Below are 22,559 nucleotides of genomic sequence, written 5' to 3'. Positions count from 1 at the left end.
AGCGGCCAAAACAACAGAGGACCCCCACAAGTGACCCCATTTTGAAAACTAGACCCCTTAACGCATACACCTAGGGGTGTACTGTATATTTTAACCCCACAGTTTTTGAATGAATCTGAGCAAAGCAGATGGAAAAAATTACGATTTAAATTTTTTGGCAGTTGTGTCATTTTAAAAACATTTTTTTTGTACAGCGTACATAAGAATGAAAAAGTTCACCCCAAAATGGATCCCCCATTTGTCCCGTTTTCAGAGACATACCCATTGTGGCCTTAATATTATGACCGTATGCACAACGGGACTCAAAAGGAAAGGCGCATCAAATTTCAACTGTGTCTTAAATTTTACGTAATCGCCATTATCTATTGGATAACGGCGATCACGTGACCGGGGACCGCTCACTGCGGCCCTCGGTCACTGCTCCAGGCTCTTGGCTACATTTAGTAGCCAGGAGCAAGGAGACCTTGAATTTCCAGGGCCCTCAACAGCTTTTGCGCTTGCGTCCGCCATTTTGCTAATGGGCACATGCGCCAAAGTTGGGGAAAGGTCCGTGGATAAAGATCCCATCGGGGGACATCACCAGAGGCCTTAGGTAAGTAATTTCACCTCCCCTCATGGATCGGATCTGTAATTGGAGGTGAAATTTTCACTTTTTTTACTTTTACGTGATCGCTGTTTTCAATTGGAAAATGTCGATCACGTGACCAGGCCCCGGTGAAATCTCCAGGCTCTCGGCTACATTTGGTAGCCAGGAGCAGAGAGATTTTAAATTACCCTGGCAATCTGTGCCTTTTGCACATGCGTCCGCCATCTTGGCGGCGGGCGCATGCACAGAAGCCGCGGTGACCTCCACGGATAAATGCGGTGCCATAGGTACGTTATTTCATCTCCCCCCACGGATATGATCCATGAGGGGAGATGAAACTTAAACTTTTTTTTCTGTTTTTTTAACTTTTTTAAACTTTTTTTTTACTTTACATGATCGCTGCTATCCATTGGATAGCAGTGATCATGTGACCGGGAACCGCATACAGCAGCTCCCGGTGACATCCCTCTGCTCTCGGCTACACATGGGAGCCAGGAGCAGAAGAATTTTTTTAATTTCCCGGGCCGCGCGCACCTTCTGAGCGAGCTCCCGATGTATGACGTCGGGACCTGGAGGCTGGGACACCGCCGGTCATCGTGGAGAAGGTGGGTGAGTATTTTCAGCTGCCCCGATGGATCCGATCCGCCGGGGCAGCTGAATCTTTCACTTTCTTAAACTTTTTACTAACTTTTATATGATCGCCGGCATTCGGTAAATGCCGGCGATCATGTGACCGGGTGAGGGGACCCGCGGCCCGAAATGGCAGCTCCAGGTTGCCGGCTACCTCCCGGAGCCGGCAGCATGGAGCTGCCACGTCCTCAGCTTGCAGGGCCTTAATCCCTACAGGAAACGTATTTCTACGTCCTCAGGGAATAAGGCCCAGCAAGTGAGGACATAAAAAGACTATGGGCCGGTCATTAAGGAGTTAAAGCCCAGGACCAAGTGCCATATACTGCTGGATCCTTAAGAGGTTGACAATAAAAAGATCACGGCTGCTGAGGATGATGATGATACTCTGTGTATTTGGGGATGAAAAATTTGTTCTGCCGCTATTAAATAACTCCCCAATATACAAGTAATAAGATGACATTGGGAAGCTTTGGAGATGTACCCAGCGTTCCACAGCGTGCGCTTCTGTTGTGGTGTTCTACTAAGTGCAAATCAATGACATCATGTCTGTGCCTGGTCAGACATACATATATACCTCTTCGGATCTATTTAATTTAAGCCTGAAGAAGGTCTGAAAGCTCGCATTACCATCATGTGTTTTTGTCGGCCATTATAAGGTCTCCTATTGACAAGATGACTTGGTTTCTCTCACTGAGAACAATCGCACTTCTATCATCCAACAATAATGCCGATAACGGTTCACGTTATGGTTTGAATAATTGGATTCTCAATCTACCACCGATTCTGGAATAGTTGACTTTATTACACATTTCTGGGGTTTTCTATTGGACGCTGGGCAAAAAAAAATCTAGGTAATTTGTGTTTTTGAGCTAAAATCTCAGACTGTGGTCAATGTAACGGAAAATGTCGATATTAAGCCCTAGAAAGCTCTTCAAGAATGGGAGGACTTTAGTGAATAGTTGCATCTCATCATGTTCTTCACGGCTCCGATGACCTGATGGTTCCTCAGACTATAAATGATGGGGTTCAGCAGAGGAGACACCGTAGAGTAGATCATGGAAACCGCTGTGTTCATCTGTTGCGAAGACCCATCAGTAGGCAGAAGGTACATGAAAATGAGCGCCCCGAAGTGCAGGACGACAACCGTGATGTGTGAGGTGCAGGTGGAGAAGGTTTTGTGTCTGCTGCTTCTACTTCGCATCTTCATAATGGCCACTAGGATAAAGAGATAGGATGTAAGGATGAAGACAAGACCGCCGACTCCAAAATAAGCTGCTGAAACGGTGGCAAGTATGTCGCTGAGGTGGGTGTCGGAGCAGGAGAGACGTATCAGAGGCTGGACTTCACAATAGAGACGCTCTATGGTATTCGAGCCACAGAAATTCAGTTTGGAGGTGACCACGGTATTGATGGTTGAGTTTAGAACCCCACTCAACCAGGCAAATATGGCAAGATATGCACACACCATCCTATTGATTATGACCGTATAACGCAGAGGCCGGCAGATGGCCACATAGCGGTCACAAGCCATGGCGGCCAGCAGGATGCATTCAACAGTGGCCAGTAATGTAAAGAGATAGACTTGGACTATGCAACCCGAGAAGGAGATGGCTCCACTTTCCCTTATGATCCCGTATATGATGTTCGGTACCGTAATGCAGGTAAAGCAGAGTTCGACAAAGGAAAGTTTTGATAGGAAAAAGTACATGGGTGTTTGAAGAGAAATATTCAGTCTGACCACCAAAATAATGACACTGTTCCCAATCATAGTCATGAGGAAGACCACCAAAAAGACTGTCAAAGAGAGAAGCTTCCAATGGGAGACATAGGCAATGCCAAGCAGAACGAATTCTGTAAACTGGGACCGATTGTGTGATGCAATAGACCCGCTATGGAAGATGGGAACCATGCTGAGGAGGCAAAGTGGACTTGTTAGGGCAGAGTAGTTACCACGTCACAGACTTAAAGCAGGGGCCACAGCAGTGGCGGGCTTACTAGCTCTCTCACAAATAGGACTGACAATCTGCATACAAGGTAGATTCCCAGTTGGCTACAATGGTCAGATGGATGGCTGCCATGTGTAAGGGGCTGTGGACTGGAAATATGTCTACAGATGCAATCAGCATTATCTCCCCATTATTAATCTGGTTTATTAGCTACATTAAACAAACTTTCAGCTGTTTGAAACAGTTTTTGGGCCTCTATATCAGTGGAGTGCCTGGAGAAAGAAGCATGAAGTAGACAGTGAAGAGAACCCCCTGAAGCATGGCGGCGTCTGATGATGGAGGACAAGATGGATTCTATCACATATCAGGAAATCTTAGGAGAACGTCATGTCCTCTGTTAGGAATCTGAAGCCCAAGCATCATCGGACCTTCAAACAGGATAAGAAACCCAAGCAGACCTCACAGTCCACCAAGGCTTCAGAAGTCATCCTGGAAGATTGTGGAGTGGCCGTCAAAGTCACCTGACTTGAACCCCATTGAAAGTCTTTGGTGGAAAGTGAAGAAGAAGGCTGCAGCACAGATCCGAGAATACTAGTGAGCTGGAGGCCGTTGTCCATGAGCATGGGGTGAGACCCCTCAGGACCACCGTTAGAAGCTGCTGTCCGGCTGTACATCATGTCTGCAGCCGGTCAGAACAGCAAAAGGGGCTCTAAAGACTAAAAACGCCAGTCACTGGGGATGTAAGAGTCGGACGAACAGAACTCATTCTACCATCTTTATGTAATTCTAAAGTAAAGATTCTTGACCTTAAAATGGCACCATAAGCATGTTGGTAGCTCCCACCGAACCAGAGCTGCAGCCACTGGAATATGGGTTGGGAATACTGAATTTACTGCTGTCACTTTTCAGTCAGTTGTGCAGAGCAGAGGGGGAGTAGGACTAGCCCACAGCAGAGGGGGGGGGGGAGGACTAGCCCACAGCAGAGGGGGAGTAGGACTAGCCCAGAGCAGAGGGGGGGGGGGGGACTAGCCCAGAGCAGAGGGGGGGGGGGACTAGCCCACAGCAGAGGGGGAGTAGGACTAGCCCACAGCAGAGGGGGGGGGAGGACTAGCCCACAGCAGAGGGGGGGGGAGGACTAGCCCACAGCAGAGGGGGAGTAGGACTAGCCCACAGCAGAGGGGGGGGGAGGACTAGCCCACAGCAGAGGGGGAGTAGGACTAGCCCAGAGCAGAGGGGGGGGGGGACTAGCCCAGAGCAGAGGGGGGGGGGACTAGCCCACAGCAGAGGGGGAGTAGGACTAGCCCACAGCAGAGGGGGGGGGGGAGGACTAGCCCACAGCAGAGGGGGGGGGGAGGACTAGCCCACAGCAGAGGGGGAGTAGGACTAGCCCACGGCAGAGGGGGGGGGGGTTGGACTAGCCCACAGCAGAGGGAGAGTAGGACTAGCCCACAACAGAGGGGGGGGACTAGCCCACAGCAGAGGGGGAGTAGGAGTAGCCCAGGGGGGGGGGGGGTTAGACTAGCCCACGGCAGGGGGGGGGGGAATCGGACAAGCCCACGGCAGAGGGGGGGAGTAGAACTAGCCCACGGCAGAGGGGGGGGGGAGTCGGACTAGCCCACGGCAGAGGGGGGGTGGGGGGAAGCTCTGTGATTCTCTCTTCTGTTCTCACTGCCCCCCCACCCCAACATGAACTTTGTTCATGTTATCCCATCATATTTGCTCTCTGATTGTCAAATATGAGGGTTTTTTTCCCCAGAAAAATGAATTAAATGATGAGGGCTTTCTTATCTAATTACTCCTCTACACAATTTAACCCCACAGATGCTGCAGCTGTTGCAGTCCGTGGCATCTAAACGTTTTTACAGAAAATATTTTTAAACTTTTTTCCCCTTACACAAGGGGTGCCATGCTGGAATACCTCAAGGGAAACAGCGGTATCCCCCCTCATCAGCGTGTATATTTACCGACGACCTGATAGAGGGGCTGCACAGTAAAATATCAGTATTAGCAGATGATACAAAGCTATACAAGATAATCAATACAACGGAGGACAATGTGCGGCTACAAACGGACCGAGATAAGCCGGGGGATCGGGGGTGGGGAATGGTGAATAAATGTAAGGTTCTGCACATGGGCAGGAGAAACGGATGTCTCCAATATACACTAAATGGGGTACTGCTAGGGAAAAGACCTGGGGGTACTAGTGGGCTGTAGACCTAACTGGAGTAACCAATGCCAGGCAGCTGCTGCAAAAGCTAATAAAGTCTTGGGGTGCAGTAAAAGAGGTATAGGGGCGAGGGATGAGAACATTATCCTTCCAGTGTGTGTGTGTGAACCTAAGTGTGTGTCCCAGGGTGTTTGTGTGTCTGTGACTAAGTGAGGGGTATTAGAGTGTGAGTGTGTAAGTGTCTGTGTGCAAGGTGTAGGTGCAGCAGGATTGGGTGATTGAGTGAGAAAAAAAATAAAGGTGGCATGTGAGCGGTAGCGCACGGGCGGCGGAGTGTGTGCAGTAGTGCACGGGCGGTGGAGTGTGAGCGGTTGCGCATAGGTGGCAGCGTATGAGCGGTAGCGCACGGGCGGTGGAGTGTGAGCGGTTGCGCATAGGTGGCAGCGTGTGAGCGGAGTGTGAACAAGTCTATCTTCACTACTTCCACAAGTAAATTGTAGATCCCCATTAGGATGAGCTCCATGCCTGGCACTGCCATCCAGTGTGCTACTTGTGCAATGTGAGCGGTCCTTGATCAGCCGATCGAGGGTGCAGACTGTTGCGCAAGATGCGTGCACGTCGCACATTTAGAAGCCCAAATCCTGGATCTAAATGGGCAACTGGCAACACTGAGAGCCATTGGCATCATGGAAAGGAGTTTGGTGCTCACTGAGCAGGCACTCGCTGGGGTAGAGGCGGGGGCGGATGGTAGTAGGGAAGAGCAGGGGGAGCCGGCAGTCAGCTGGGTGACAGGAGGAGGGATAGAAGGAAGAGAATCCGGGAGGCTGGTCCTGAACTGGCACAACCCAACATGTCTGCAACGTTGGCAGATGAGGGGGATGCCATTACAGAGCCAGCACCGCTGCAGCACGACATGTCCTCTGAACGCCAGGGAGATGACTGTTCCAGTGAGACGGGGACGGGGAGCGCAGGGCAGGCTAGACAGGTCCTAGTGGTGGGGGACTCAATTATTAGGGGGACAGAGAGGGCAATCTGCCATAAAGATCGGGATCGTCGAACGGTGTGTTGTCTTCCTGGCGCTCGAGTTCGACACATCGCGGATCGGATTGACAGATTACTGGGAGGGGCTGCTGAGGATCCAGCAGTCATGGTGCACGTTGGCACCAATGAACAAGTTAGAGGTCAATGGAGGGCCCTCAAAAATGATTTCAGGGACCTAGGAGCCAAGCTCAGGGCGAGGACCTCCAGGGTAGTTTTCTCGGAAATACTACCTGTACCTAAAGCCACACTAGAAAGGCAGCAGGATCTTAGGGAGGTAAACAAGTGGCTCCGGAGTTGGTGTAAGAAGGAGGGATTTGGGTTCCTGGAGAACTGGGCTGACTTTGCTGTTGGCTACAGGCTCTACCATAGGGACGGGCGGCATTTTAATGGGGAGGGTGCAGCTGTGCTGGGGGAGAAGATGGCTAGAAGGCTGGAGGAGTGTTTAAACTAGGGACTGGGGGGAAGGGTAAAATGAGAAATAGTGGGGTAGCCAGTGTAGCTAGCGACCCAGGTCCAAGCAAGGGGAATGGGGGTCGAGCAGGGGGTGGGGTTAGTACAGATAGAACTGATAGATCAGCCAATAGGACCATTAGCAAAAAACGAATTTAAAGAACAAAAACAACCATATAAATTATATGACCACGAATGCACGAAGTCTGATCGGTAAAGTGGGTGAGCTTGAAGCGAAAATGACCGACTAAAACTATGATATAGTTGGAATAACGGAAACATAGCTTGATGATAAGTGCGATTGGGCGGTGAATTTACAGGGGTACAATCTCTTCAGAAGAGACCGTGGGAACCAGAAAGGGGGAGGGGTATGTCTGTACGTCAAATCGTACTTAAAGGAGATGTCTCGAGGCAGCAGTGAAATATTTTTTTTGCCCAGTCCCCCTTCTTCAGTATACAATACTAAGTACCAATGTAAATGGCTTTTAAAGCCGGTTCCTACTTACAGTTCTGGCGTTTCATGAACTTATAAAAAGTTTCCCAAAGATGGCCGCCGCTTCTTCTCCCTGCGCTTGTTTCAGCCCGACGTGCTCGCTCCCGAGACGCCGGTCACGCTTCGTTTTAGCAGGGAGCTGTCCAGTGCTGATCCTTTCCCCCTGCATAAGTAATCCAGGCTTCGTAATAGGAGGGAGCTGTCCAGTGCTGAATTCTCAGCAGAAGGTGCTGTAATGCCTCCCTGCAATTCACTTTCCACTGTTTTAGATGAAATAGTTTTTTCACCTAAATATATATGTGTGTGTATATATGCGTGTACACATTTTATATATATATCTATATATATAGATAGATAGATATATATAGTATACGTGTGTACGAGTATACGCATACGCGTATTCGTGAGTGTATATACACACACATTATATATATATATATATATATATATATATATACACCCACACGTGTTTGTATATATGTGTGTGTGTGTGTGTGTGTGTGTGTATATATATATGTGTGTGTGTGTGCATGTGTATATATGTATGTGTGTGTGTGCATGTGTATATATGTATGTGTGTGTGTGCATGTATGTGTATGTATGTGTGTGTATGCATGTATGTGTGTGTATGCGAGTGTATGCATGTATGCGTATATGTATGTATGTATAGGCCCCGGCGGCAGGCTCCGGAGGCACGGTGGGCAGCATCGGGGACACGGCGGTAGCATCGGGGGCACGGCGGCAGCATCGGGGGCACAGCGGGAGGCTCGGGGGGCACGGCGGCAGCATCGGGGGCACAGCGGGAGGCTCGGGGGGCACGGCGGCAGCATCGGGGGCACGGCGGCAGCATCGGGGGCACAGCGGGAGGCTCGGGGGGCACGGCGGCAGCATCGGGGGCACAGCGGGAGGCTCGGGGGGCACGGCGGCAGCATCGGGGGCACGGCGGCAGCATCGGGGGCACAGCGGGAGGCTCGGGGGCACGGCGGCAGCATCGGGGGCACAGTGGGAGGCTCGGGGGGCACGGCGGCAGCATCGGGGGCACAGCGGGAGGCTCGGGGGCACGGCGGCAGCATCGGGGGCACGGCGGCAGCATCGGGGGCACAGCGGGAGGCTCGGGGGCACGGCGGCAGCATCGGGGGCACAGCGGGAGGCTACGGGGCAGGGCGGTGGGCTACGGGGCAGGGTGGTAGGCTAACACATCACCCCCGCCCCTCACTTACATGGGCGGCTTCTAGGCAGGGCTTCTCGTCTCCGCTCGGCTGGGCTGCTGAAGTTTCTGCACCTTCCTCTAACAGAGGATGGTAGCAGAATGGCCGCTCAAGCGCGCTCCCGAGAGGTTACAGCTCATCTGCGCATGCGCAGAAGAGCTGTAGCGGCTAACACACTGAAGCGGCTCGTGCTGAGGAGAAGATCGGACTGCGCAAGCGCGTCTAAAAAAGCAAGCTGCCAGCGAATTTAGACGGCACCATGGTGACGGGGACGCCAGCAACGGAGCAGGTAAGTGAATAACTTCTGTATGGCTCATAATTAATGCACGATGTATATTACAAAGTGCATTAATATGGCCATACAGAAGTGTATAACCCCACTTGCTGCCGCGGGACAACCCCTTTAATGCCGAGGCTACAGGAGGATATAGCGGCAGGAGGTGAACAGGTGGAATCTCTGTGGGTAGAAATAAAGGGAGAAAAAAATAACAAAATCCTGATAGGGGTCTTCTATAGACCACCAAAAGCAACAGAAGAAACTGAAACCTTATTATAAAGGCAGATAGAAGAGGAGTCAAACCGCAACAAAGTAATTATCATGGGGGACTTTAATTATCCGGATATAACATGGGAGAACGAAACCTGCAAATCTCACAGGGGTGATAAGTTCTTGAGAGTAATTAAAGACAATTACCTGAACCAACTTGTGCAGGAACCAACAAGAGGGAGGGCCATTCTGGACCTAGTACTAACCAACAAACCAGACCGAATAAAGGGGGTGCAGGTTGAGGGGCACTTGGGGAACAGCGACCACAATATAATCAACTTCCAGCTGTCAATCAATAAGAAGCCTTATCAGGGAGAGACAAGGAAACTAAACTTTAGTAAGGCAACATGTGATCAGCTTAGAACTAATTGGTAACATTAATTGGGACAACATCCTCAAAAATATCAGTACGGAGGACAAATGGGAGGAGTTTAAAAGGATCCTAATCGCCTCATGTGAGCAGTTCATTCCCTTTAAAAATAAAAGAATCTCAACTAAAAGGAAACCAATGTGGCTCGACAAGACGGTAAGAGGGGCAATAAACGAAAAAAAGAAAGCGTTCAAACTGCTAAAGCAAGAAGGCAGCGAAGAAGCGCTAAAATCATACAGGGAAAAAACAACATATGTAAAGGAAAGATCAAAACTGCCAAGGAGGAGGCGGAAAGACGGATCGCCAAAGAGAGCAAAAACAACCCGAAACTATTCTTCAACTATATTAACAGCAAAAGGATTTGCAGGGAGAGCGCTGGCCCTTTAACAAATAATGCAGGAGAAACCATTGAAGATGATGGAGGGAAGGCAAATCTATTAAATAGTTTCTTTTCAAGCGTATTCACAAACAAAAAGGAAATGCCACACGAGATGCAGGGGAATAAAATGAACCCCTCACAAAATATCTCATACCTAACGCAGGAGGAAGTGCGGAAACGATTACAGAAGACTAAAATCGATAAATCACCAGGCCCAGATGGAATACACCCAAGGGTCATAAGGGAACTAAGTGATGTGATAGCTAGGCCGCTATATCCAATATTTGTGGATAATATCAAGACCGGGGTTGTACCATTGGATTGGCGCATTGCCAACGTGGTTCCAATATACAAAAAGGGGTCCAAAAGTGAGCCTGGTAACTACAGGCCAGTAAGTCTCACTTCAGTAACGGGAAAAATATTGGAGGGGATTCTGAGAGACGCCATCGAAGAATACCTCAAGGAGAATAAGGGAATAACTCCTCATCAGCATGGGATCATGAGGGGGCGATCATGTCAGACCAATCTGATCAGCTTCTACCATGAAGTAAGCTCTAGGCTGGACCGGGAGAGTCTATCGATCTCGTATATCTGGATTTCTCTAAAGCCTTTGACACCGTGCCGCATAATAGGCTGATATATAAAATGAGGCAGCTCGGATTGGGTGAAAACGTGTGTAATTGGGTAAAGAACTGGCTCAGAGATAGAAAGCAGAGGGTGGTAATAAATGTATCATACTCTGATTGGGCCCTCGTTCCTAGTGGGGGCCACAGGGTTCAGTATTAGGCCCCATTCTGTTCAACATATTTATCAATGACCTGATAGAGGGGCTGCACAGCAAAATATCAATAATTGTAGATGACACAAAATTATACAATATAATCAATACAACGGAGGACAATGTGCGGCTACAAACACTGCGAGATAAACCGGGGGGGGGGGGGGGGGGATGGAGGTCAATGTGGATAAATGTAAGGTTCTGTGTAAAGAGCGAAGCCCCCGCACATCACTGCATCGCCACGTCCATAACAACCCGGACTACAAAACATTATTCAGCGCAGTGAATTCGGTCCCAGAACAGCCGTTTTCCCCAAAACAGGAATAAAAATAATTAGGCAAAAACCTCAAAATGTACCAATAAAATCTGCACGTTGTCCACAAAAACAGGCGTGATCCGGCGCCGGCGCCTGAAGACTAAACCGCTGCGGTCCCGGAACAGTTTTATGTTGTGCAAAAGTAATAAACCCCATAAATGTGATGTCATAACGTAACGGCGGCGGCGCAAAGGGGACGCGATATCTACAGCAGCGGTGGCGCGGCTTCTTCCATCGCCCCCCCCCCCCCCCCCCCCCCCAAGGTTCCTGAATACGTTTTGTGGACCCGGAATTGGTTCCTACAGAAAGTAGAACTCGTCCGGCGGAACACAAGGCGACACCCAGCGACACTGCCGAAGATATAAGGCTAGGGTCACACTAGGCGGATTTGCCGCGGTTTTGCCGCAGCAGATCCACTCGCGGCAAATCCGCCCGCGGCCGCTAAGCTCGGGATTAGCCAGCCATGTGGACGAGATTTCTCAGAAGTCTCGTCCACACGGGACGGCTAATCCGCTGCGGAATGTCCGGCTGAAACCGCGGCTGCGACCGCCGCAGCCGCGGTTTCAAAAGAAGCAGCATGTCCATTCTTTTTTTCACTCCGCTGCGGCCGCGCTCTCCTCTATGGGAGCGCCGGCCGCAACGGAAGAGCGAGCGGCCGGACGGCTTCAAAGCCGCCGCGGCTTAAACCGCGGCGGCTCTGCTGGCGGAGATCTCGCGGTTTTTGCTGCGGCCAAACCGCGAGATTTCCGACGGCAATCCACCCAGTGTGACCCTAGGCTAAGAGTTACCACTGCGGGGAAGACGTTAACCGGCTCTCAAGGCTGAAACTAATTCTGTCACTTGGGGGTTAAAACTGCACTTATGGCGACCAAGTTTTGCGCCAAATATATTTACATGAGACATAAACCCAATATACAATAAAAAATACTGACGTTTCGTTTAAATATTAAGCCAAATGCACGGATGTCCCTCAGAGCGGCGGCTGCGCCGGCGGGATCAGCGTCTTACCTGTAGGATGTGCCCCCCCACCTGCGGCTGCCAGCAGCTGCCTTATATCTACATACACAATGCACAGAGCCGCCTCCCCGCAGACCGACAGCTCCCTGATGTATAGCCGTCAGCACCGAGGAGTCAGTAACCCTAAACCTGCCGACATAAGTGGTGGCTGTATGTGCTATATGAAGGCGGAAACGAAGCAAGGATCTCCCAACAGCTCTATAGAGTGCGGCTCCATTGGCAGCGCCCGGAAAATACAGCTTCACAACCCTTTGACGGTCCATCCTTAGGTTAGGCCATCACTAGTCGATCAGTGAGGGTCTGCTGCCAGGGACCCCCACGATCAGCTGTTCTCTGGGCTTTTGTGCTCATGCACTGGGCTGATGTCTGCAGGAAGCAGACAGCTCTGTTTTTACTGTAGTGGTCAGGCTTGGTATTGCAGACCAAATCCCCATTCACTTCAATGCCTGTAATACCAAGCCGGGCCACTGCAGTGGATGAAATGAAAAACATTTAATTGCAATTTTTTGGAAGGTATCGCTTTTACAGCATTCACTGTGCAGCACAAATGATGCCAATTTCATTTTGTAGGTAGTGGGATAACAGAGGTATCAGATGCATCTCGTTTAGGTTTTACTACTTTTAAAAAGTAAAGAACCAAGAAGACGACTAATGCTAGAAGTCTGACCAGTAAGGGGACAAATGCTAGAAGTCTGACCAATAAGGGGACTAATGCTAGAAGTCTGACCAGTAAGGGGACAAATGCTAGAAGTCTGACCAATAAGGGGACTAATGCTAGAAGTCTGACCAGTAAGGGGACTAATGCTAGAAGTCTGACCAATAAGGGGACTAATGCTAGAAGTCTGACCAATAAGGGGCCTAATGCTAGAAGTCTGACCAATAAGGGGACTAATGCTAGAAGTCTGACCAGTAAGGGGACTAATGCTAGAAGTCTGACCAGTAAGGGGACTAATGCTAGAAGTCTGACCAATAAGAGGACTAATGCTAGAAGTCTTACCAATAAGAAGACTGATGCTAGAAGTCTGACCAGTAAGGGGACTAATGCTAGAAGTCTGACCAATAAGGGGACTAATGCTAGAAGTCTGACCAATAAGGGGACTAATGCTAGAAGTCTGACCAATAAGGGGACTAATGCTAGAAGTCTGACCAGTAAGGGGACTAATGCTAGAAGTCTGACCAGTAAGGGGACTAATGCTAGAAGTCTGACCAATAAGAGGACTAATGCTAGAAGTCTTACCAATAAGAAGACTGATGCTAGAAGTCTGACCAATAAGGGGACTAATGCTAGAAGTCTGACCAATAAGGGGACTGATGCTAGAAGTCTGACCAATAAGGGGACTGATGCTAGAAGTCCGACCAATAAGAGGACTAATGCTAGAAGTCTGACCAATAAGGGGACTAATGCTAGAAGTCTGACCAATAAGGGGACTGATGCTAGAAGTCCGACCAATAAGAGGACTAATGCTAGAAGTCGGACCAATAAGGGGACTAATGCTAGAAGTCTGACCAATAAGGGTACTAATGCTAGAAGTCTGACCAATAAGGGGAATAATGCCAGAAGTCTGACCAATAGGGGGACTAATGCTAGAAGTTTGACCAATAAGGGGACTAATGCTGGAAGTCTGACCAATAATGCAACTAATACTAGAAGTCTGACCAATAAGAGGACTAATACTAGAAGTCTGACCAATAAGGTGACTAATATTAGAAGTCTGACCAATAAGGGGAATAATGCTAGAAGTTTGACCAATAAGGGGACTAATGCTGGAAGTCTGACCAATAATGCAACTAATACTAGACGTCTGACGAATAAGGGGACTGATGCTAGACGTCTGACCAATAAGGGGACTAATGCTAGAAGTGTGAACAATAAGGGGACTGATGCTACAAGTCTGACCAATAAGGGGACTGATTCTAGAAGTCTGACCAATAACGGGACTGATTCTAGAAGGCTGACCAATAAGGGGACTAATGCTAGAAGTCTGACCAATAAGAGGACTGATGCTAGAAGTCTGACCAATGAAGGGACTGATTCTAGAAGTCTGACCAATAAGGGGACTAATGCTGGAAGTCTGACCAATAAGGGGACTGATTCTAGAAGTCTGACAAATAAGGGGACTGATGCTAGAAGTCTGACCAATAAGGGGAATAATGCTAGACGTCTGACCAATAAGGGGACTAATGCTAGACGTCTGGCCAATAAGGGGACTGATTCTAGAAGTCTGACCAATAAGGTGACTAATGCTAGAAGTCTGACCCATAAGGGGACTAATGCTAGAAGTCTGACCAGTAAGGGGACTAATGCTAGAAGTCTGACCAATAAGGGGAATAATGCTAGACGTCTGACCAATAAGGGGACTAATGCTAGAAGTCTGACCGATAAGACGACTGATGCTAGAAGTCTGACCAGTAAGGGGACTAATGCTAGAAGTCTGACAAATAAGGGGACTGATTCTAGAAGTCTGACCGGTAAGGGGACTACTGCTAGAAGTCTGACCAATAAGGGGACTGATTCTAGAAGTTTGACCAATAAGGGGACTGATGCTAGAAGTCTGACCAAAAAGGGGACTGATTCTAGAAGTCTGACCAATAAGGGGACTGATTCTAGAAGTCTGAGCACTAAGGGGACTAATGCTAGAAGTCTGACCAATAAGGGGACTTATGCTAGAAGTCTGACCAATAAGGCGACTGATGCTAGAAGTCTGATCAAGGAAGGGACTGATTCTAGAAGTCTGACCAATAAGTGGACTGATGCAAGAAGTCTCACCAATAAGGGGACTGATGCTAGAAGTCTGACCAATGAAGGGACTGATGCTAGAAGTCTGACCACTAAGGGGACTGATGCTAGAAGTCTGACCAATGAAGGGACTGATTCTAGAAGTCTGACCAATAAGGGGACTGATGCTAGAAGTCTGACCAATAAGGTGACTACTGCTAGAAGTCTGACCAATAGGGAGACTAATGCTAGAAGTCTGACCAATAAGGGGACTAATGCTAGAAGTCCGACCCATAAGGGGACTGATGCTAGAAGTCTGACCAATAAGGGGACTAATGCCAGAAGTCTGACCAATAAGGGGACTGATGCTAGAAGTCTGACCACTAAGGGGACTGATGCTAGAAGTCTGACCACTAAGGGGACTGATGCTAGAAGTCTGACCACTAAGGGGACTGATGCTAGAAGTCTGACCACTAAGGGGACTGATGCTAGAAGTTTGACCAATAAGGGGACTAATGCTGGAAGTCTAACCAATAATGCAACTCATACTAGACGTCTGACGAATAAGGGGACTGATGCTAGACGTCTGACCAATAAGGGGACTAATGCTAGAAGTGTGAACAATAAGGGGACTGATGCTAGAAGTCTGACCAATAAGGGGACTGATTCTAGAAGTCTGACCAATAACGGGACTGATTCTAGAAGGCTGACCAATAAGGGGACTAATGCTAGAAGTCTGACCAATAAGAGGACTGATGCTAGAAGTCTGACCAATGAAGGGACTGATTCTAGAAGTTTGACCAATAAGGGGACTAATGCTGGAAGTCTGACCAATAAGGGGACTGATTCTAGAAGTCTGACAAATAAGGGGACTGATGCTAGAAGTCTGACCAATAAGGGGAATAATGCTAGACGTCTGACCAATAAGGGGACTAATGCTAGACGTCTGACCAATAAGGGGACTGATTCTAGAAGTCTGACCAGTAAGGGGACTAATGCTAGAAGTCTGACAAATAAGGGGACTGATTCTAGAAGTCTGACCGGTAAGGGGACTACTGCTAGAAGTCTGACCAATAAGGGGAATAATGCTGGAAGTTTGACCAATAAGGGGACTAATGCTGGAAGTCTGACCAATAATGCGACTAATACTAGACGTCTGACGAATAAGGGGACTGATGCTAGACGTCTGACCAATAAGGGGACTAATGCTAGAAGTGTGAACAATAAGGGGACTGATGCTAGAAGTCTGACCAATAAGGGGACTGATTCTAGAAGTCTGACCAATAACGGGACTGATTCTAGAAGGCTGACCAATAAGGGGACTAATGCTAGAAGTCTGACCAATAAAAGGACTGATGCTAGAAGTCTGACCAATGAAGGGACTGATTCTAGAAGTCTGACCAATAAGGGGACTAATGCTGGAAATCTGACCAATAAGGGGACTGATTCTAGAAGTCTGACAAATAAGGGGACTGATGCTAGAAGTCTGACCAATAAGGGGAATAATGCTAGACGTCTGACCAATAAGGGGACTAATGCTAGACGTCTGGCCAATAAGGGGACTGATTCTAGAAGTCTGACCAATAAGGTGACTAATGCTAGAAGTCTGACCCATAAGGGGACTAATGCTAGAAGTCTGACCGATAAGACGACTGATGCTAGAAGTCTGACCAGTAAGGGGACTAATGCTAGAAGTCTGACAAATAAGGGGACTGATTCTAGAAGTCTGACCGGTAAGGGGACTACTGCTAGAAGTCTGACCAATAAGGGGACTGATTCTAGAAGTTTGACCAATAAGGGGACTGATGCTAGAAGTCTGACCAAAAAGGGGACTGATTCTAGAAGTCTGACCAATAAGGGGACTGATTCTAGAAGTCTGAGCACTAAGGGGACTAATGCTAGAAGTCTGACTAATAAGGGGACTTATGCTAGAAGTCTGACCAATAAGGCGACGGATGCTAGAAGTCTGATCAAGGAAGGGACTGATTCTAGAAGTCTGACCAATAAGTGGACTGATGCAAGAAGTCTCACCAATAAGGGGACTGATGCTAGAAGTCTGACCAATGAAGGGACTGATGCTAGAAGTCTGACCACTAAGGGGACTGATGCTAGAAGTCTGACCAATGAAGGGACTGATTCTAGAAGTCTGACCAATAAGGGGACTGATGCTAGAAGTCTTACCAATAAGGTGACTACTGCTAGAAGTCTGACCAATAGGGAGACTAATGCTAGAAGTCTGACCAATAAGGGGACTAATGCTAGAAGTCCGACCCATAAGGGGACTGATGCTAGAAGTCTGACCAATAAGGGGACTAATGCCAGAAGTCTGACCAATAAGGGGACTGATGCTAGAAGTCTGACCACTAAGGGGACTGATGCTAGAAGTCTGACCACTAAGGGGACTGATGCTAGAAGTCTGACCACTAAGGGGACTGATGCTAGAAGTCTGACCACTAAGGGGACTGATGCTAGAAGTTTGACCAATAAGGGGACTAATGCTGGAAGTCTAACCAATAATGCAACTAATACTAGACGTCTGACGAATAAGGGGACTGATTCTAGAAGTCTGACCAATAACGGGACTGATTCTAGAAGGCTGACCAATAAGGGGACTAATGCTAGAAGTCTGACCAATAAGAGGACTGATGCTAGAAGTCTGACCAATGAAGGGACTGATTCTAGAAGTCTGACCAATAAGGGGACTAATGCTGGAAGTCTGACCAATAAGGGGACTGATTCTAGAAGTCTGACAAATAAGGGGACTGATGCTAGAAGTCTGACCAATAAGGGGAATAATGCTAGACGTCTGACCAATAAGGGGACTAATGCTAGACCTCTGACCAATAAGGGGACTGATTCTAGAAGTCTGACCAGTAAGGGGACTAATGCTAGAAGTCTGACAAATAAGGGGACTGATTCTAGAAGTCTGACCGGTAAGGGGACTACTGCTAGAAGTCTGACCAATAAGGGGAATGATTCTAGAAGTTTGACCAATAAGGGGACTGATGCTAGAAGTCTGACCAAAAAGGGGACTGATTCTAGAAGTCTGACCAATAAGGGGACTGATTCTAGAAGTCTGAGCACTAAGGGGACTAATGCTAGAAGTCTGACCAATAAGGAGACTTATGCTAGAAGTCTGACCAATAAGGCGACTGATGCTAGAAGTCTGACCAATGAAGGGACTGATACTAGAAGTCTGACCAATAAGGTGACTAATGCTAGAAGTCTGACCGATAAGACGACTGATGCTAGAAGTCTGACCAATAAGGGGACTAATGCTGGAAGTCTGACCAATAAAGGGACTGATACTAGAAGTCTGACCACTAAGGGGACTAATGCTAGAAGTCTGACCAATGAAGGGACTGATTCTAGAAGTCTGACCAAGGAAGGGACTGATTCTAGAAGTCTGACCAATAAGTGGACTGATGCAAGAAGTCTCACCAATAAGGGGACTGATGCTAGAAGTCTGACCAATGAAGGGACTGATGCTAGAAGTCTGACCACTAAGGGGACTGATGCTAGAAGTCTGACCAATGAAGGGACTGATTCTAGAAGTCTGACCAATAAGGGGACTGATGCTAGAAGTCTGACCAATAAGGTGACTAATGCTAGAAGTCTGACCAATAAGGGGACTAATACTAGAAGTTTGACCAATAAGGGGACTAATGCTAGAAGTCTGGCCAATAAGGTGACTAATGCTAGAAGTCTGACCAATAGGGAGACTAATGCTAGAAGTCTGACCAATAAGGGGACTAATGCTAGAAGTCCGACCCATAAGGGGACTGATGCTAGAAGTCTGACCAATAAGGGGACTAATGCCAGAAGTCTGACCAATAAGGGGACTGATGCTAGAAGTCTGACCACTAAGGGGACTGATGCTAGAAGTCTGACCACTAAGGGGACTGATGCTAGAAGTCTGACCACTAAGGGGACTGATGCTAGAAGTCTGACCAATAATGCAACTAATACTAGAAGTCTGACCAATAAGGGGACTAATACTAGAAGTTTGACCGATAAGGCGACTGTAACAAGGAGGCGCTCTAATAACTATGTATAGATATATCAGGGATCAGTACAGAGATCTCTCCCATCATCAGTTATACCCAGCATTGTAACAAGGGGGCGCTCTAATAACTATGTATAGATATATCAGGGGTCAGTACAGAGATCTCTCCCATCATCTATTATGCCCAGGACTATAACAACGGGGCAATAATAACTATGTATACTATATCAGGGGTCAGTACAGAGATCTCTCCCATCATCTATTATACCCAGGGCTGTAACAAGGGGGCGCTCTAATAACTATGTATAGATATATCAGAGGAGAGTACACAGATCTCTCCCATCATCTATTATGCCCAGGATTGTAACAAAGGGGGCGCTCTAATAACTATGTATAGATATATCAGGGATCAGTACAGAGATCTCTCCCATCATCTATTATACCCAGGACTGTAACAAGGGGGCGCTCTAATAACTATGTATAATATATCAGGGAACAGTACAGAGATCTCTCCCATCATCTATTATACCCAGGACTGTAACAAGGAGGTGTTCTAATAATGATGTATGCTATATCAGGGGTCAGTATAGAGATCTCTCCCATCATCTGTTATACCCAGGACTGTAACAAGGGGGCGCTCTAATAACTATGTATAGATATATCAGGGGTCAGTACAGAGATCTCTCCCATCATATATTATACCCAGGACTGTAACAAGGGGGCGCTCTAATAACTATTTATAGATATATCAAGGGTCAGTACAGAGATCTCTTCCATCATCTATTATACCCAGGACTGTAACAAGGGGGTGCTCTAATAACTATGTATAGATATATTAGGGGTCAGTACAGAGATCTCTTCCATCATCTATTATACCCAGGACTGTAACAAGGGGTGCTCTAATAACTATGTATAATATATCAGGGGTCAGTACAGAGATCTCTCCCATCATCTATTATACCCAGGACTGTAACAAGAGGGTGCTCTAATAACTATGTATAGATATATCAGGGGTCAGTAAAGAGATCTCTCCCATCATCTATTATACCCAGGACTGTAACAAGGAGGTGTTCTAATAATGATGTATGCTATATCAGGGGTCAGTATAGAGATCTCTCTCATCATCTGTTATACCCAGGACTGTAACAAGGGGGCGCTCTAATAACTATGTGTAATATATTTAAGGTGTCAGTACAGAGATCTCTGCCATCATCTATTATAAGCAGGACTGTAACAAAGGGGCGCTCTAATAACTATGTATAGATATATCAGGGATCAGTACAGAGATCTCTCCCATTATCTATTATACCCAGGACTGTAACAAGGGGGCGCTCTAATAACTATGTATAGATATATCAGGGGTCAGTACAGAGATCTCTCCCATTATCTATTATACCCAGGACTGTAACAAGGGGGTGCTCTAATAACTATGTATAATATATCAGGGGTCAGTACAAATAGCTCTCCCATCATCTATTATACCCAGAACTGTAACAAGGGGGCGCTCTCTACATCTAGACGTAAGAAAGTTTCTACACAACATAGTAGTGGGATCTTTACTGTAAGAGCAGTGAGACTATAGAACTCTCTCCTGAGGACGCAGTGATGGTGATGCAATATAAGAGTATTAGTGGGTTCTGGATGTCTTTCTTGAGTGTTAATGGGTGATGTCTGGCGCCGTAGTCCCTGCCCCATTAGATGGGTGATTTCTGATGTTTTCATTCTCAACCTGTTCACCTGGTTGTTTATTCACCTGGGTGTGGAAGGTGGAATTCTGCATTGGTTGGGTTATTTGATGTGGCCGGTCTCTTCCCTGTCCGGTACCTTATGCTGTTAGCTTTACCATCTGCTATATGCACATCCTTTCCTATATTCCATTTAGGGACAGGCTTTGGACCCTTGGCACTGGACATGGGGCCGTCCTTGTCAGGACAATCACCCTGCTATTAAGCAGGGTCCCCCATGCCCACGTTTTCAGGGGTAGTGATCCGGTTCCTGTAGTGGTCCAGTATGGACATTTTGTGCTCTTCATTTGTGCTGGTCTGTTCTGGACTTCATCACGTCTGGGTGTGACGTGTTGGTAATGTTTGGCACAGGCCGGGTAAATAAGCCTTCACGGACGTAACAGCTTGTTCTTCTTGGCTTTATTAAGCCTTGTTGTTTCTTTTCTGGAAAGCTTCATGAGGCCAAATCCATTACGGCCAGCATGCTGACCTTCTTTGGTGTCTGGTTGACCTTCATTCTTTCTTATCCCAGTACTTAGGGAAGACACATTGTAGCTGCTGAGATTTTTGCTATATTGTTGCTTAGTTTTTGACTTTTATGATTTATATTTGTTCCAGAATGTTCTATTATTCTCCTGAAATCCTCAATGAGCACAACAGTGGAGTCCAGTCAAACGTCCAGGGCTCGGTCAGACGAGGGTGTGTTTAGCACACGCATAATGCAAACTTCTAAAAGTATCAATGGGTTCCTATAGAAGTGCTCATATGCGCGGAATTTGAAGCGCAAAACAGCGCAAGGCTAAAAAAGCCAGGACTTAGGTGCCTGTATTCCGGAGTCCTATGGGAGCAGGAGTTAATGAAAACTCCTGCGCAAGGAATAGCCTCCCCGCTGCTCTCAGCAGGGCATTTTAAGGGTGCTTCTGGCCAGAAACACCTTCTAAATGTCCCACTGTTAACCCTTTAGTCCCTGTGGGGATGAGGGAACTCCGCGAGGGATCCGTCAATCCCTGCGGGGAGTCCCCTCATCCCTGAACATTGTGACAGCACTGTCACAGTGTTCAGTGATGATGGGACTGCAGCGGAGATGAAACAATCCCCTGTCACAATGATGCTATCCCAGTTGAAAGCAATGGCATGAAAGCAAAACCCTCAGGAATTTTCGGTGAGGGGGGTGGGGGAGGGGGAGCTTGAAATGTAAGCCCTTCCCTGAAAATAGGCTCTAGCCGCTGGTAAAAAATAACTAAACATTATAGATCACTTGGCAGAACTGTTGGGGCTCCCCGACACTCTTCTGAATCATTTCTTCTGGCCGGGATTTAAAAATCCCTGCCTCCTAAAAGGGCTGCCTCTGATTGGTCACATCGCTGTGACCAATCAGCTGTCATTCAATAAACAGCTGTGGTTAGTCTCTGCACTCAACCAATCAGCAGCATTTTCAGGAGGCAGGGATTTTTAAAGGGGATTCAGGGAGAAGATGCGCCGGAGCTGGACAGCGCTAGAAGGGGAGTCAGGGAGAAGATGCGCCGGAGCTGGACAGCGCCAGAAGGGGAGTCAGGGAGAAGATGCGCTGGAGCTGGACAGCGCCAGAAGGGGAGTCAGGGAGAAGATGCGCCGGAGCTGGACAGCGCCAGAAGGGGAGTCAGGGAGAAGATGCGCCGGAGCTGGACAGCGCCAGAAGGGGAGTCAGGGAGAAGATGCGCCGGAGCTGGACAGCGCCAGAAAGGGATTTTTAAATCCCTGACCAGAAGAAACTGCTTTCGAACAGTGCAGGGGAGTCAGGGAGAAGATGCGCCGGAGCTGGACAGCGCAGAAGGGGAGTCAGGGAGAAGATGCGCCAGAGCTGGACAGCGCCAGAAGGGGATTCAGGGAGAAGATGCGCCGGAGCTGGACAGCACCAGAAGGGGAGTCAGGGAGAAGATGCGCCGGAGCTGGACAGCGCCAGAAGGGGAGTCAGGGAGAAGATGCGCCGGAGCTGGACAGCGCCAGAAGGGGATTCAGGGAGAAGATGCGCCAGAGCTGGACAGCGCCAGAAAGCTGATGTATTCATTTTTTTTTATTTTTTCAAGCAGCTAGGGCTGATTTTCAGGGATGGGCTTACATTTCAAGCCCTTCCCCCCAAATCCCTGCAGAGGTTGCCTTCATCCCATTGCTTTCAATGTTGCGGCAGCAGCGTCGGCCACATTGA

The 22,559-nt window shown here is 48.1% G+C and overlaps 2 protein-coding genes across 2 annotated transcripts in view; one reads left to right on the top strand and one right to left on the bottom strand.

Annotated features, from left to right (window-relative positions):
* Positions 1 to 2,147: 2,147 nt before the first annotated feature.
* On the bottom strand, positions 2,148 to 2,984 carry LOC136579947 (olfactory receptor 2C1-like). Its single transcript, XM_066580058.1, has one exon. The coding sequence runs from the start codon at positions 2,982 to 2,984 to the stop codon at positions 2,148 to 2,150; it is 837 nt and encodes a 278-aa protein (XP_066436155.1).
* A 565-nt stretch (positions 2,985 to 3,549) lies between these two features.
* The window catches only part of LOC136579946 (putative per-hexamer repeat protein 5), a 29,154-nt gene continuing 10,144 nt past the window's right edge, over positions 3,550 to 22,559 (top strand). The window contains exons 1-5 of the mRNA XM_066580056.1: positions 3,550 to 3,678; positions 14,253 to 14,852; positions 15,603 to 16,151; positions 16,263 to 16,832; positions 17,493 to 18,242. Coding sequence (XP_066436153.1) covers positions 3,550 to 3,678; positions 14,253 to 14,852; positions 15,603 to 16,151; positions 16,263 to 16,832; positions 17,493 to 18,242 — 2,598 coding nt within the window. The remainder of the gene's footprint in view (positions 3,679 to 14,252; positions 14,853 to 15,602; positions 16,152 to 16,262; positions 16,833 to 17,492; positions 18,243 to 22,559) is intronic.

The sequence above is a fragment of the Eleutherodactylus coqui genome, chromosome 10 (assembly GCF_035609145.1).
Source record: "Eleutherodactylus coqui strain aEleCoq1 chromosome 10, aEleCoq1.hap1, whole genome shotgun sequence".
In the NCBI taxonomy this organism is placed as follows: Eukaryota; Metazoa; Chordata; class Amphibia; order Anura; family Eleutherodactylidae; genus Eleutherodactylus; species Eleutherodactylus coqui.
Note: the sequence above shows the minus strand (reverse complement) of the source record. Positions and strands in the feature narration are given on the sequence as shown.